The sequence below is a fragment of the Athene noctua genome, chromosome 11 (genome assembly GCF_965140245.1).
Source record: "Athene noctua chromosome 11, bAthNoc1.hap1.1, whole genome shotgun sequence".
Classification (NCBI taxonomy): domain Eukaryota; kingdom Metazoa; phylum Chordata; class Aves; order Strigiformes; family Strigidae; genus Athene; species Athene noctua.
This window is the reverse complement of record NC_134047.1, coordinates 12,245,991-12,260,426: the sequence shown is the minus strand read 5'-3', so window position 1 is coordinate 12,260,426 and position 14,436 is coordinate 12,245,991. Positions and strand designations below refer to the sequence as shown.

At 43.7% G+C, this 14,436-nt stretch overlaps 1 protein-coding gene across 10 annotated transcripts in view; it reads left to right on the top strand.

The window, feature by feature from the left end:
• The window catches only part of ARHGEF9 (Cdc42 guanine nucleotide exchange factor 9), a 191,187-nt gene that overhangs the window by 135,051 nt on the left and 41,700 nt on the right, over positions 1 to 14,436 (top strand). For all 10 annotated transcript variants that reach the window (XM_074915590.1, XM_074915589.1, XM_074915591.1 and 7 more), the window contains 3 exons: positions 1,414 to 1,605; positions 8,847 to 9,026; positions 11,453 to 11,685. In XM_074915590.1, the coding sequence (XP_074771691.1) occupies positions 1,414 to 1,605; positions 8,847 to 9,026; positions 11,453 to 11,685 (605 nt within the window). The remainder of the gene's footprint in view (positions 1 to 1,413; positions 1,606 to 8,846; positions 9,027 to 11,452; positions 11,686 to 14,436) is intronic.

Here is a 14,436-nt window from a genome sequence, read left to right as displayed (position 1 = left end):
GTTTAATTTTTAACTTTACTAATTTACAGGAACACATCCCTTTACAATCTGTTTAAAACTGAATTTAAGCTGAATAATGGGAAGGTATTAAAAACTATTGATATTGAAAAGAAGACTGAAAGATCAGGTTAACAATGCAGTTTGTTTTCTGTATGCAGTTCTGTTTGTGTGGACAGTTTCACTGTTTATAGGTAGATGTATTTTTTGTTTGAAAGTCTCCAGTATTTGGTTCTTTTAAGTGCTGAGGAGAAAAGTTGCTTCATTTACATAACAACTTAGGTGATCTTTGTAAGATAGCAGTATTTCTGTCTGTTTTAAGCTTTATTTAATGTTTGTTTACAAACTGAGCCCAGTTTGAGTTGATCAGAGTTATTTTAAGCAGGTTTTATTTGGAGGAGTCGCAAAAGGAGGCACTTGATCCACATGTGTGAGAGCACAGTCTCATTCAAAGACACAGAGACTACAAGGCAATGTTATCTTCTAGTTTGCACGTTCAGTGTATGGTTTTTATTTGATGATGGAAAGAAAATTCAGTGGGCTGAAAATGTAGTGATCCTTTTTAATTACTTTTTGCAATTTGTTCCAATTTAGAGTATTCAGTGCCCAGGGGTGCTAGGCACCGGGTCCAAAGCTGCCCTCGGTCCCCCCTGGCTTTAGGAGACTTATTCAGCCAGTCTGATCTCAGTGCAGTTTAGGGATCATCACAATCTGAGGATGCTGAGGTAGGGTGTTTGCCTGAGTGAGAAGGGCTCTTCATGTGAAATGATGAGGAAAGCTGCTGTGAAATGGAAATCAATGCTGATTCACAAATCCTGGGCTGGGAAGTTTACAGAAAACTCAGTGCAACAACCCGCTTAGCCTGGGCTGATGTTCACATTCATTCAGATTTCTAAACCAAACATATCTTGACCTTTTTAAATCAGTCACCTGTAAAGGGCTTATCCCTCCTTCTAGAGGTTTCTTCCTGTTCAGACAGACCCCATCTGATGGTGTGTGGGAACTGGGACAGGCAGTGCCTTATGCTAGTAACTGCAGTTTTCTTTAGGTTGGTCTGTTTTATGTATGTACATCTTAGTTCAGAGCACTTGACAGCATCCAACAGTCCAGTTACCCTTTCACATGATTATTTCATATTTGGGATCAAAACTGTCAACACTTGAAATCCTTTTGCTTACAAGAGGAACTTGGCAGTGTGCAGGGCTGCTTGCACCAGTGTAAAAAGGGACTGTCTGGGCTGTAAGCTGATGTGAACACCATGGTGCATTGCTGGCAAGAGCGTCGCCTTTGCTGTAAGGAGGGAGTTGATTCGGTATCTCCCAGAGTCATGCAACCCAAGACCCAGTCTGCTTTTGCTCCTTGGCTTCCTGATGCTTTTGTGAATAAGCCTGTTGCTCTTCCCTCTTCTCTTCACAGCTGTGGGTAAACCAAGAAGATGGAGTGGAGGAGGGAACCAGCGATGTGCAGAATGGCCATTTGGATCCAAGCGCAGACTGTCTCTGTCTCGGCAGGACCGTTCAGAACCGAGACCAGATGAGAGCCAATGTCATCAATGAAATCATGAGCACAGAGCGCCACTACATCAAGCACCTCAAGGACATTTGTGAGGTACATGAGGGTTGTGATGCTGGGGTACTGCAGCAGGACATGGCATGGGCAGCTGGGAGCTGAGGACTGGGTTTGTCCTTGAATGGTGGGGAAAAAAGATGCAGTGTGTTTGAGTATTGCGTCTAATAGAGGAGCAGCATCTGTCAATAAGTATTGATACTTCTGAGAATTTTCTGCTGGATTTGATAATTAACTGAAAGTACAATTTTCTGACCTTTTTTCCATACCTCTCTGACTAAAATATGATGACGTTGAGATCCTTCAAGCAGTCCTCTTAATTAAAACCCAATGCCATCTACTTTTGAACTTGTGATTGAGAAAATTAGGTTGTAATTAAACCAATCAGTTTGCTATTTCATCTGTCTTTCATATTGGGTTCACAGTTTGCCCTGGCTCAGGATGGCCTCCATTTGTCTTTTACTGTGAGATTGAGAGCAAAATGTTTTCACCATGAGAAATTAGATACCTTCCATGTATCCAGTGTAAGGGAACCAGCAAGCAAAGGAACTCTGGTGGCTGACCCCATGCATCCTCAGTGTGGTTCTTCATTATGTTACAGTTAACCTTTACAACCCCTTACTGTCCTGCAGCATACAGAGTTACTGCTATGAGCTAAGCCCAAAGTGCAGTGCTTGTGGTGTTGGGTATTTAGGAAGGGGAGTGTTGCAGGACAGCTTGGGCATTATGTGTAGAGCATATACTTATCACCAAGATGCAGAAGGTTGTTAGCACTAAAAGTCCATGGCTTTCAGCTCATCCCTCTGAATGTTTAGGATTTAGGAAGCCTGTGCCCAGTCTTTGCAGAGTTACTGTGATGTAGCCCTTTAGGAATTCTGGTTAGAAAGATGTCTTCCTCCCTTCATACTTGCTGCTTATCTATTGACAAAGCAAAGCAGCGATGCAAAAAGCATCTATGATGCTTTTCAAATATGGAAGAGTCTTGGGATTACAGTCTGGAAACAAATGAGCTTAATTTCACTGTGCTATTTCAGTCAGAAGGTTTTGCATTGAAGAAGGGAACAACTGCAGGAACTTTTCCACATAGTTTATTTTACTGCATTTGCACTTTTCTATTGAAAGACTAAGTAAACCTTAACTTGCATTTCCCAGCCTTGCCACCATGCTTTTGCCAAATCAGATTCTCAGGAGGTACAGATAGGTGTAGCTTCAGTGACATGTGTGGGGTAACACTGATTTACAGCACCTAATGATATGTACCAGATATGAAAGAGATCTTTAAGGCTCTTTCTTTGTTTTGTATGATGCAAAATGATATTGAGGGGATAAATCTTACCTCCAGGTAGAGCACCAGGAAATGATTCAGCTGTCTCTTAATGAAGGAGGAGGACTGAAATGGGCATTCTCATCTGCAAAATGATGGGCTGTCCCTTGCTGGAGAGAGCCTCATTGTGCTCAGTTTAATCAGAGCAATCTGTTTGCCTCGAGAAGGCTCTGAGACAGCTCAGTCATCCCAGGCATTTCGGCACAGCATGATGTGACTGTTTCTGTTTGTGCATAAGAGAAGGGGGGCTGGAGATGGAGAGACGCCGGCCAGCTTGAGCTCCTGCCAGTGCTACTGGATGGATTTGTACAGAGGTGTTATTTATGCCGAAGAACAAGTAGACACCAGACAACCACGGATGAGATGCAGTCCTGTTGACCATGGCAAATTCTCCTCTTCCCTTTGCTCTTTAAGGTGTCAGGACAAAAAGCAGCAATATGACATATTGGAGGGAATGAAAGAGGAGTTCTGGCTGGGTGGCAAAGGTTGAACCTGATTTAGTACTGAGTTTAGCAGTGTATAGTTATACTCTTGTAGCTCAGCTATAATGAATAACAAATCCTAATAACAGTGATAACTGTAAGATGTATGGTTGTTATCAGAGGACCGTAGCCCCTGCTAAGTGATTAAGAGCCCTCTGATTGCTCTTTTCTGCTTCAGGATGTATTTCCACTACATGCTACTATATTATTATACACCATGTTATTATTTGTAATACCCATGGCACTGGTCCTGCCAACTCAGGAGCTCACAGGCTAGCCAGCACCAGAATGGAAATTACCTGTGTAAGCCAAGACCTGCTTGAAGCAGCTGGCTTGGAGGGGAATTCCCCATCACAGCAAAGCCATACTGCCCTGACGACTGTTGCTGCTGTGCCCTTGCCTAGAGTATGAAGGACTGACTGCTGCTTGGTAAAACAGTTTTGTGAAGATATTTATTAGGGGTAAAATGTGGAGTTTTCCCCAAACTGCCTTATCAGGATGGATCATTATTCTGAGATATCACCAAGGGGAAAAGAAAAAATAATCTAGCCTTAAGGAAATATCCAGCAATAGGAATTTCAGGCTTTAACGGTTAGATTTTAGAAAAATAGTAAGCTGTTGAATAATAGGTTTTTATAATGGGTAGCAATAGCCAGCCTTACTGGCAGGCAGTGCTGCTCACTCACTGTCCTGTAAAGCACCACATATATGCATGGCTGTCTCCAGGCTTGGAGAGATACCCCCTGCTCCTGTGGTTTGATCCTGGGAAGATGCAGGAGGGCACAGGGTCTGTCTGTGACATGTCACTGGTGACACTGGCAGAGCTCGGTCAGGGCAGGTAGCACCATGAGAGCAGCAGGCAGAGAAGGTGGTTTGAGCTGTAGCCTACAGTGGGGAGTGCAGGTGGAAGAACAAGATGCAGGAGGGCTACAAAGAGCAGGGTGCTGAACTTTTGAGAACTGAGCAGGATTTGGACCAGCATATGGATTAGGAAGACAAGGCTAAATTTAAGGAGGTGTTAAGAGGGAGAAGAGAGAGAGCTTGGATGGGAACTGTGAGGCAATTGCGAGATCAAAGGAAACCTCCATATTATGAGTAATTTGGAGGTGGGAGGTTAGAAAGGCCAGCCAACTTCCAGTGCTGCATTTTCCTCTTTTCCAAGTAATTTCACTTTGAATTTATTTTTTAATTAATAATGTTGACTGGATTCCATCTAAGCTTTACTTTGGTGCCAGGACAGCTCTGAATGCTGTGTGGAAAACATCCTCATTGCATCTTAGAGTGTCAAGCTAAGTCTGTTGTGCAGAGCTGATGGGACAGGTTTTCACGTGGTCTGGTTGGCATTAGCCTGATTCATTCTCAGAGATGGAGAAAAATCACTTTTTTTTTTTTTTTTTTTTGTGCTGCCTCAGAGCAAAGCAGCATAAAACCTTCTTGGCAGTAATGTGACCCTCCTTCAGAGTACCACATCTGAGGAGCTGCTGGCCCCTTTGTGTGACCAGTTTCTCATCCATGGATACCAGACTGGTGGGCTTCTCTGCAGAAGGCTCTTTGGATCAATGGGGATATATATATACACACTATGTGTATGTATTCCCCAGTGTGCAATTTGTAGCTGCCTTTCACAGCTTGCTTGTGCACACCTCGTTTTTCTGTTTTGGAGCTGTCTGCTTCATGCCCTTTTGAGGAACAGGCTTGGTTCCTGTAGGACTTCATTTTATATTTGTAATGGGTCCCAGTGCAATCACAGTGCCTGACATTCAGTACTTGCTGTAGACCGGTATTTGAAAAAATGCTTTATAGTCCTGTCTGCCTGGGACCAGACATGGCTCTAGTTTGCCTTTTCAATTCCAACAGTCTCAACTTTGTTCTTGTGCTTATTCTTAACATGTACACATCAGCACAGTGCTCACATGGATTCTGTGAGCACTGCTTTAGAGAACAGTATTTTTATAGCCCAAATGGTTCTGGTACAAACTGAGGGAAATGTAGTACAAGCTGCTGGACAGTGTCAACAGCCACCAGACTGGCTCAGACATGGAAATAAACTGGAATATCATCACAGCTGCCTTTGAAGCTATAGCCTGCAGTGGCTATCATCTCCTTATTCTCTCCTTCAACTTGCTCTCAGCTGGACAAGAAGGATGGATGGATGGATGGATGGATGGATGGATGGATGGATGGATGGAGCCACCTCTCCTACTGTCTCTAAACACATTCTGGGATGGAGAAAACTTAGCACTTAACCTCCTGCAAATACTTTCCAACTTTGGCATATACTTTAGGGACTACATGGAAAAGTACTTTAAAGAGAGACAGTTTGACAGCTATTTTTAGGTATTCATTGAGCAAAACACTCTCCAACATCTGCTCATCAGTCAGCTATCCCTTCTCTGAGAAAACCTGATGGGATGAGCAGAAGGAATATGACATTGTTTTATGTAACAGAAGTAAATTTACTGGAAAAACTGTGCAGCAGCCTTCTAGCTGGCTCCTGCTGCGTGTTATATATAAATCTTCAGTCTCCCCTTTGCTGGCTTGTGCTGGAAACTAACCATCCAAATGCACAGACTGGATAGAGAATAAGGCTTGGGAACTCCATGCATTCTTTTATTTTCCTCATGGTTTTATAGGTGCCTGTACAGAAATGTGCTGCTTCAGCTTCTCTGAAACACATGACTCAGGCAAAGTGATGAACCAGCACAGGGAGGATGGGGAATATTCAAGATGATAGTTGCAGCCAATAGCAACCCCAGGGCTGAAAGATGTTCACATAAATCATCCAGTGACTGATTTCACACAACAGTGTGCGAGCGGGGAGGCTGGCTTGCAGGCAGCCTGCAGCGTGTAGCAGGGCAAAGGTCCTAACACAAACGGCTTGCGGCAGTCATTCAGTGCTGCTGGCACTGAAGCCAGTGTCAAAAAGAGCTTGACCTCGTGGGCAAGTGCACATCTTTTTCTTTTTTTGAAGGCTGTTCTGACATAAGCAGGTAAATGTGAAAAGCAGCATGGAAAAATATTCTGCATTATTCCTTTCTAGTTTGAAATTTTATTTGCCCTGCAACTGTCCTGCAATGTGGGAACCAGCCTGCTCCCATTCCTTCTGGCCTTGAAAAATGAGAGAGGGAAACCCAGGGAAATGAGTCATCAAGGAGCTCCTGGAAGAAGAGGGATCTAGATTTAGTAAATGCGGAAAGTATTCCATAGCCCAAGCTTCCCAGCTGAAAAAGCCAGCAAATTCAGGGTAACGGCATTTTTCTGGCTAAGCTGGACATTGCAGAAGTTGGTTCTTTGCCAGGTTGGCCAAAGCTGCGTTTATCATTCATCTATTTGAAGTTCTCCCTCCCAGGAACCACATGGTGAGGCTGAAGGACAGTTTATTATAGCGTTCCAATGGTTTGCATTGTGGACCAGCAGCTGCATGTCACCAGCTGGCGGTTCGTCTGTGTGACTAAGCATCTAGAGTTCCCAAATATAGCCATTCAACTGGAGCTGTTGGCATTTTTTTCCCTTCATTTTTTTCTCTTCCTATATAATAAAGGCAGGCAAAGTCATCTTATGATGACCCCCATGTGATTTCTTTTCAGTCAAGAGGCTGCAGTCCAGACTAGGCCAGCATAGCATCTAAGATTTGGTGTCGCAAAGTTTCTAGTGTAAATTGTCCAGACAGGCAAAACACAGAGGGAGTGAAATGATTTGTTCAATGTCACACAGGTCAGTGGCAAAGCCTGAAATTCAGCCCAGGCAGCCAGAACCTCCATGTGTCACCTCATCCCCTCAACCCCATGTGCTCCAGGCAAGCATATTTTCAAGAAGTCCTCATGATTCAGCTGAAACCAGAATGATGAGGTCATGGATAAGACTGGATCAGCAAAACAGGGAGGCAGACAGAACTTGGTGTGTTGTGCTTTTTGCCACAATATTATCCACTCGGTCTTTTTAGGTCAGGAGATCTTCAGAGGAGGTGCCAGCCTACCAATCTGCATTCGTTAGATGTCCAGCTAAACTCAGGCTCAGTACCAATGGGTATCAGGGGTAGATGAATAATAAGTAAGGAGGGTCGTCGTCTTATTGCACTGGACCAAGATGCAGGAGATCTAAATTGTTTCCAAATCTACTGCAGATGCATACTGTGATTTTGGAAAATTTCCTTAAACTTTCTACATCCTGGTTTTTCCTCTCTTTCTCCGTTTGACTTTAATGTCTATAGACTCAGTAAGGGAGCCTGATGTTTGTACAGAGAAGGGTGCAAAGCCTTTTCCTCTGGTCCCACTTAAAAAACGAAAGAAAAGCAAGGAAAGACAATAATTGAGAAAACAAGAGAAAAATTCTCCTTCATTTTACAGTGTTTGGAATAGCATATTTGCACTAATGGAACGGAGGGTATGGAAAACAAAATTAAAATATTGCTGCTTTCCTCTAGATGGCATCGGTCAGCAGCTTGGGCTGCTTCCACTTTGGGTTCCTTGCTCAGGCAAGCCAAAACACCGACCCAACCTACTGCATCGCCTCTGGGGTTCCCCACCGTGACACTCACAGGACAACAGCCCCCTGCTTTTGTCTCAGACTCAGGAAGATGAATAATGGGGGGGATGAAGTATGTTGCCTCCCAGGTCAGAGAATGCTTGAAGAGTGTTTTCGCTCAGCATTTCACTTGGTGCTGAAACAACTAGGATGGTTACACCCTCCATACCCTCTTCCTAGACCAAGAGCATGCAAGCACACATCAATAGAGTATGCCTCAGCATGATTATCAGCTTCCTTGTCCTGATTACTGTGGCTAAAAGGAGAAATCAGAGTGGGCAGATGATCAAACAGCCCCTTGCAGCTTTCTCCTTAATGCCATGTGCCACTGAAGAGGACATGGAAACAGCAATGTTTGTAGGAGCTACCCAAGATACTGGGTCTTGCGAGGCAGTGATTTTTGAAGGAACAGGCATGCAATACTGTTACACACCTCTGTGGAGCTGTCAGCCAGGTTTTGCAGTTCTCTGCAGCACAGGTAGGGACTGTTTCAGGCTGTGCTGGTTGAGATCTCTGGGGAACCTTTCCGTTGCAAAACTGATTCATGGAAAATGCTGAAGGACATTGAGTCAGAACCAGCACTGTCCTCCCAGCGCACTGTACACACACTGTCTCCAGCATCTCCTGACACCGGCTGTGAAGCCCTGAGCATCCTGGGTCTGGTGTGTCCTGAGCAACAGTAGTGCTGTGCGTGTGCTGTGGATTGTAGTGGGAACAACAGTTGCAAATGAGATGTTGTCCATCAAAAATGGACTTGTAGTATTTCAAGGCATGTTCTACGTATGGTATGCTTACTCATAGACAGGAGTTGTTGGAGACTGTAATGTGGATTTTGTTTTTAGAGCCATTTTCTGATTTTGTTTTTACTTGCTTCTTCCTCAAGAAAAATCTGGGAGCAGCCTCAGTATAACTGTTTGTGTTATTTTATGATTGTTCTGTCTTACACCTTACAGGGTTACTTAAAGCAGTGCCGGAAGAGGAGGGATATGTTCAGTGACGAACAGCTAAAGATCATCTTTGGTAACATTGAAGATATCTACAGATTTCAGATGGGTTTTGTCCGGGACTTGGAGAAACAGTACAACAATGAGGACCCCCATCTCAGTGAAATTGGACCATGTTTCCTTGAACACGTAAGTTAATTTGGCATTTTTGTTTGGGAGTTTTGGGGTTGTTGTTGATGGGGGGATGGGAGGGGAATAGCAGAGAAAGTCAGGAGGCAGGAACCACTCAGAATAACTTCTGTGCGTCAGTACTGTTCTAGTTACATATCACAGAATACTCCATGGCCTTCCCTTTACTTCCTGAGATACAGGTGCAGGGAAAATTCAGAGTGAAGCACGTATAACTCCCCCGGTACATTTGAATCCCAACACCTTTTCACAGCCACCCTTACTCATGTTATGTAGGTATGGTGTCCCTCACTTATTCCACACCTTATTTTGGCATCTAGATTGGGTCATGGATGACCAGAAGGTTGGAAGATATAAGAGTCCAGAGATGTAAAAAGAGGTCTCAGTTGTGCGTTACACTAAAGAAGTAGATGAGAGCAAACGCCCAGGTTGCTCGCTGTGGCACTGAGATGCATTTGCAAGGGGTGAAAAACCCACGCAGCTTCAGGTGCCTTCCCCTGCGGAGCTGTTGGACTGGGTGGGGAGGTGCCAGCTCATGCTTCTTGCTGCCCGGGTGGCAGCAGGGCAGCAGATATTTGCTCATGCTAAGTGCACACCGAACAGGACATTTTAGCTGATGATATAGTCCTGGAGGCCTTTGCCCAGCCCATCGTACTGTTACATAAGCCACGCACTACAGGAGCTGATAAATTGGCCAGTGTTGTAAATATGTCAGGAAATGTCAAGAAAATTACAGTCCTGCAGTTCTCGGCTTTCCTTTAGGGAGAATGAAGTGCTGTATCAGAGCTTACATATGAGGTGCTCCAACTTGGGATGCAGATCCTGTACTCTGTTACCTCGTTGCTTACAGTCAGGGCTGAGCTGGCAACAGTTCACTTCTTATTAGAGAGATTTCTGATAGGCATTTATGAAACTTCAGCAGGGCATCCCTAAAAAGGTTCACGGCGTCTCTTAAGCATCACTGGGCTTCTAATTGAAAAGCAGGATTCTTTTTGAGAAGTTGCATGATGGTGTTAACATTGCTTGTTTTTATCAGAGCCTGCAATCTTTGCTGCTCGTTTCCAAAGCAGCATCATATTCCATCACTGTGCTAAAAAGATGTAAGAAATCTTGGTGAGAATCAGTAGCTAAAACTTCATGTCTTGAGGCTGTTCTGTCAATTCATATATTGTGACAATAGTAAGAATTACTACTGTTATTCAGAGGAATATCTGACACTTATCTGCCATCAGATAGGGGTTGAAAGCTGGCTATTAAACTCCTGATAAATTATCCCTGTTTAGCCATTTAAGGAAACTGAGGGATGGCGACAATTAGATCCTGTTATATAGATGTGCAAAGCATCTTCTTCCACATCCGCTTCAGGAAGAGAGAGGTGTCAGCACTTGGCTCTTGGGAAAGAAACTGGGCTTCCCTATTCTCAGAAAGGCAGGTTATTTGGGCCCTTATGGGATTCAGAAATAAGAATTGCTGGTCAAGTGTATTTTTAAAATAAAATAATCTGTCTTTTCTATAGTTTGTAATATTATGTAATATACTGGCCACAACCTGATGGAGCATCTCAGACGGTTGAGCTACAGCACCTGGGCTTATGTGTGGGCTGTCTCAGCTGCAGACTTAATATGTCATACCGGACAGACAGTCTGTGTCTGTCCCTCTCTTCCAGCATAATCTTTCTTTGACCTTTTGTCTGCCTTGTCCGTGTGGCCCAGATGAATCAAGCCTGAGTTAAGGGCGATGAACTGACATGGCCCCATCTGTGGTCCGTGAAGGCAGAAAAAGGAGATTCCAACAAAACTGGCACAAAAAGACTTATAGACCAGTGCAGAGGGTGGGTGGCACATGTGTGAATGGTTTTTTTCGTTTGTTTTTCCAGTCTTTGGTGTATTCTGGCTCTTAGATCCTGGGGAAATCCACACAGTGGTTGGTGCCTTGGGTTGCCTGTTGGGTAAAGGGAATTTCAAATACACCAAGCTCCGAAACACTTGCCAGGTGCTTCATGATCTTTCAGGGGAAGAGCTTCAGAATTAACAGGGTTGTCTTCTTATATTACCAAAGACCAGAGCTCTGCTTGGTTTTACCTTTACCTTTTATAAAGAAAACTCCACTGCACAATTTGAAACTGAGAACATCCCCAACACTGTTCAGGCGTTCACTTTTAACACACCCTGTACCTACTGAGGCCTCAGTGGTGTATCAGTGTGCAGGTCCCTCTCTGCCTCTCTTTTCCCCCAGAGCAACCATGCAGCACCTCCTCCAAGCATGAAAAGTACTCTAGGACTAGTCCTTCCTCCTCCTCGTTGGGATATTCTTTCTTCTTTAGTTGTAATGTGTTCTTGTTGGTAAGTCGGGTGGTTGGCTTCTCACAGCACTTGTCTGATGTGTACTCCCCTCTGTGTGCATCCCTTTTCTCCTGCCTCTCACAGCAAGATGGCTTCTGGATCTATTCAGAATACTGTAACAATCATTTGGATGCATGCATGGAGCTTTCCAAGCTGATGAAAGATAGCCGGTACCAGCATTTCTTTGAAGCATGTCGTCTGTTGCAGCAGATGATTGATATTGCCATAGATGGTTTCCTTCTGACACCAGTGCAGAAGATCTGCAAATACCCCCTGCAGCTCGCAGAGCTACTGAAGTACACCGCGCAGGATCACAGGTATGCCAGTCTCTTATTACATGGAAGGATTATGCTGACTGCTTCTTTACACGGCCTCTACCACACACACAGTGGTTGGTTTTTTTCTGTCCAGCTCTTCTCTTCATGACATCTTGTATAAATTGAAGCAGGACAAAGGTTCAGCAGACAGTTAGAAAGCTTCTCAAAGCACTGATTCTCAGTGGAGCCAAACTCATCTCTGTTATAATCAGACATGTGAACTAATTACCCTTGGATGATGTACTTTCTAATGCTACCAGTTACACTAGAAAAACTACCTAATTAGCATTCAGTGGTCGAAAAGGCTCATTCCTTTATCCTGCAGAGGACCTCAGCATGTAGCAAGTAGAGGGCCTGGATCCACAGCTCAAACCTGAATATGCTCAGATTTGGGGAGAATTCAGAACCTGCTCTGCTTTTTAGCCCGATTCCATATCTGATTTTGCCATTAGGTTTAGGTTCAGAGGAGAACCCAGCAGTTTGATTACTTCCCAAAATTTCCAGGTTCTCTTCTGTTGATGATGAGAGCAATCAACCTGACTCCCTGACTTAGTGTAAATCAAGAATAGTACCTATGATATCACTTGTGATATGTTGCTATAAAAATAAGGTGAAAGAAGAATCAGGCCCCCAAGTAGATTTTCTCCCATCTTGCCAATTTGCTTTCTTTTTCCAAAACCCATTTAAAAGAAGTGCTTCAGAGACCAAAAAAGACCACAAATGTTTCAGAAAGTTCTGCAAGTGTTTGATTTTTTTAAAGATTTTTCCCCAAACCCAGCTCTAGTAGTGCAGAGAGACATGATATGAACAAAGAGATGCATTGGTTTGCTTTGACTCGATTTGTGAGTTTGACTGATTCATACCAGCTGAATGCCCAGTTCAAAATCACCAATTTGGACATGCATTTGGCTCCAGATCCAATTTCTGGTTTTCCCTTCATAGTGAGACCAAATCAAACTTGGAGTGGACTCATGGAACATTAGGGTATTGGAAAGCAGCTTGAGGATCCCAAATGTTTTGCCTTTTTTTCCTTACCAGTCATGTGATGTCCCCACAGTACTTACAGTGTGAATTCAGATGTGGCTTTACAATGGGAAGACATAAGCAGCCTCAGAGAGAAGAGGTCTGTGTTTAAAGTGATCTTCTCTGAGTTATTTGGTAGCAATACCAAAGGGGATGTGGACAGTGTGATTACACAAGGGTTGAGTTATTCTGGCAGTACATTCCTTCTTCCTTTGGGATGTTTTAAAATCAACATGTAGTTAAGTAATCAGATATAGTCATAGTCTGAGGAGGTGCAGACCTTTCTTATGGTTAAGCAATAATTAGTTGATTCAAACCAAGACGTCTTTTTTTACTGGATTGTGTCAGTGATAGGACACAGCCACGGACACTTCATTTCTCTTGTTTCTTCATTTTCTGGAAAAGGAAAGCAAGATTACATTTGCTTCCCGTGCATTAGTAAAGAGTAAACCCCCTGAAGCCATAACACAGTGCATATATGAAACTCATGCCTGCAGAGAGAGCCAGCAAAAGACCTGTGCCTTACCTCAGCCCTGGAGTTTGATGTACTTCTGTTAGTGTGGGCATGCCCTGGAGGGTTCAGTGATGCATGGAGGAATGGTGTTATAACACAGAAATGGGCTGGGTTATACCACACTTCCCTGTGGTCTAGTTCCTCCAATTCAAGCCTAAAAGAGCCTGGGAGGGACCAACCCTCCAGGCAATCCAGCTCGCATCCCAGACAAGCTTAATACCACGAATGGCAAAAGTGAGGCATGGAGAGTGTGTTTTACTCACCACCAGATGATTCTGCACTGGGGGTGTGCAGAAAACCTGGACTGCCATGGTTGCCTGCTTCAAATACAAGTATTTTCTGCTTGTGTGATCCTGCCTTTGGGATCAGGGATGAGATGAGCAAAGCCCGAGATCAGAAAAGCAAATAATCTTTGAGGAATGTCATGTTGGTGACAATATCAGACACAGGGAAAAGCCAGATACCTTCAGGTTGGGGTACCATCGGGGTCTCATCTATGAAAGAGAGAAACTGAGAAGCCAACTGGGGAGCTTCAGCTGGGCCCATTAATTAGATGGTGAGTTATCCTCATGCACTTGCAGGTTGACAGTGCTTGCAATTAGATTGCAAGTCTGAAACAGAAGATAGAAAATTATACAGTGGACTAATACTCACAATCAAATCAGGCTCATCGTTGGCTGGATTAGGAGTCTTTTAAGCACTCTAGTAAGAATTTAATACGTGGAAAATGCAGTTTAAATCCATTGAACCATTTATGGACTAAGGCAAAACTCAGAAAGGACCAGGAGTCTGAATGAAAGCAAGTATTTTAGCTTCATCTAACAGTGGGACACTATATTGCTGGTTTTTTTTTCTTCCTTTCCACTAATAGCATACTTGTAGAGCTATGCCTCTTCCCTGTACCAGGTCAGGACAACAGAGCTGAAACCAGAAACCTGACCACTGTCCCCCAAGTTAGCATGTGATACTTGGCAAGAGTCTAGACTTGCATTCTGCTTGAGCACTGGAAAGAGGTCATTGCAGCCCCAATATAATTGACAAACAATTAATTTCATAGTTAATGCTATCCTATTATTATTTCACTGGCCAAATGATGCTTGTGTTGTTTTTTTCTTATAAGTTTTTGCCAGCTCTGCCACAGACATGGGCTAGGAGCCCAAAAAGTTCAGTCATGACTCTTTCTTCATTACTCAATGAAAGAAAAATGTGCATGG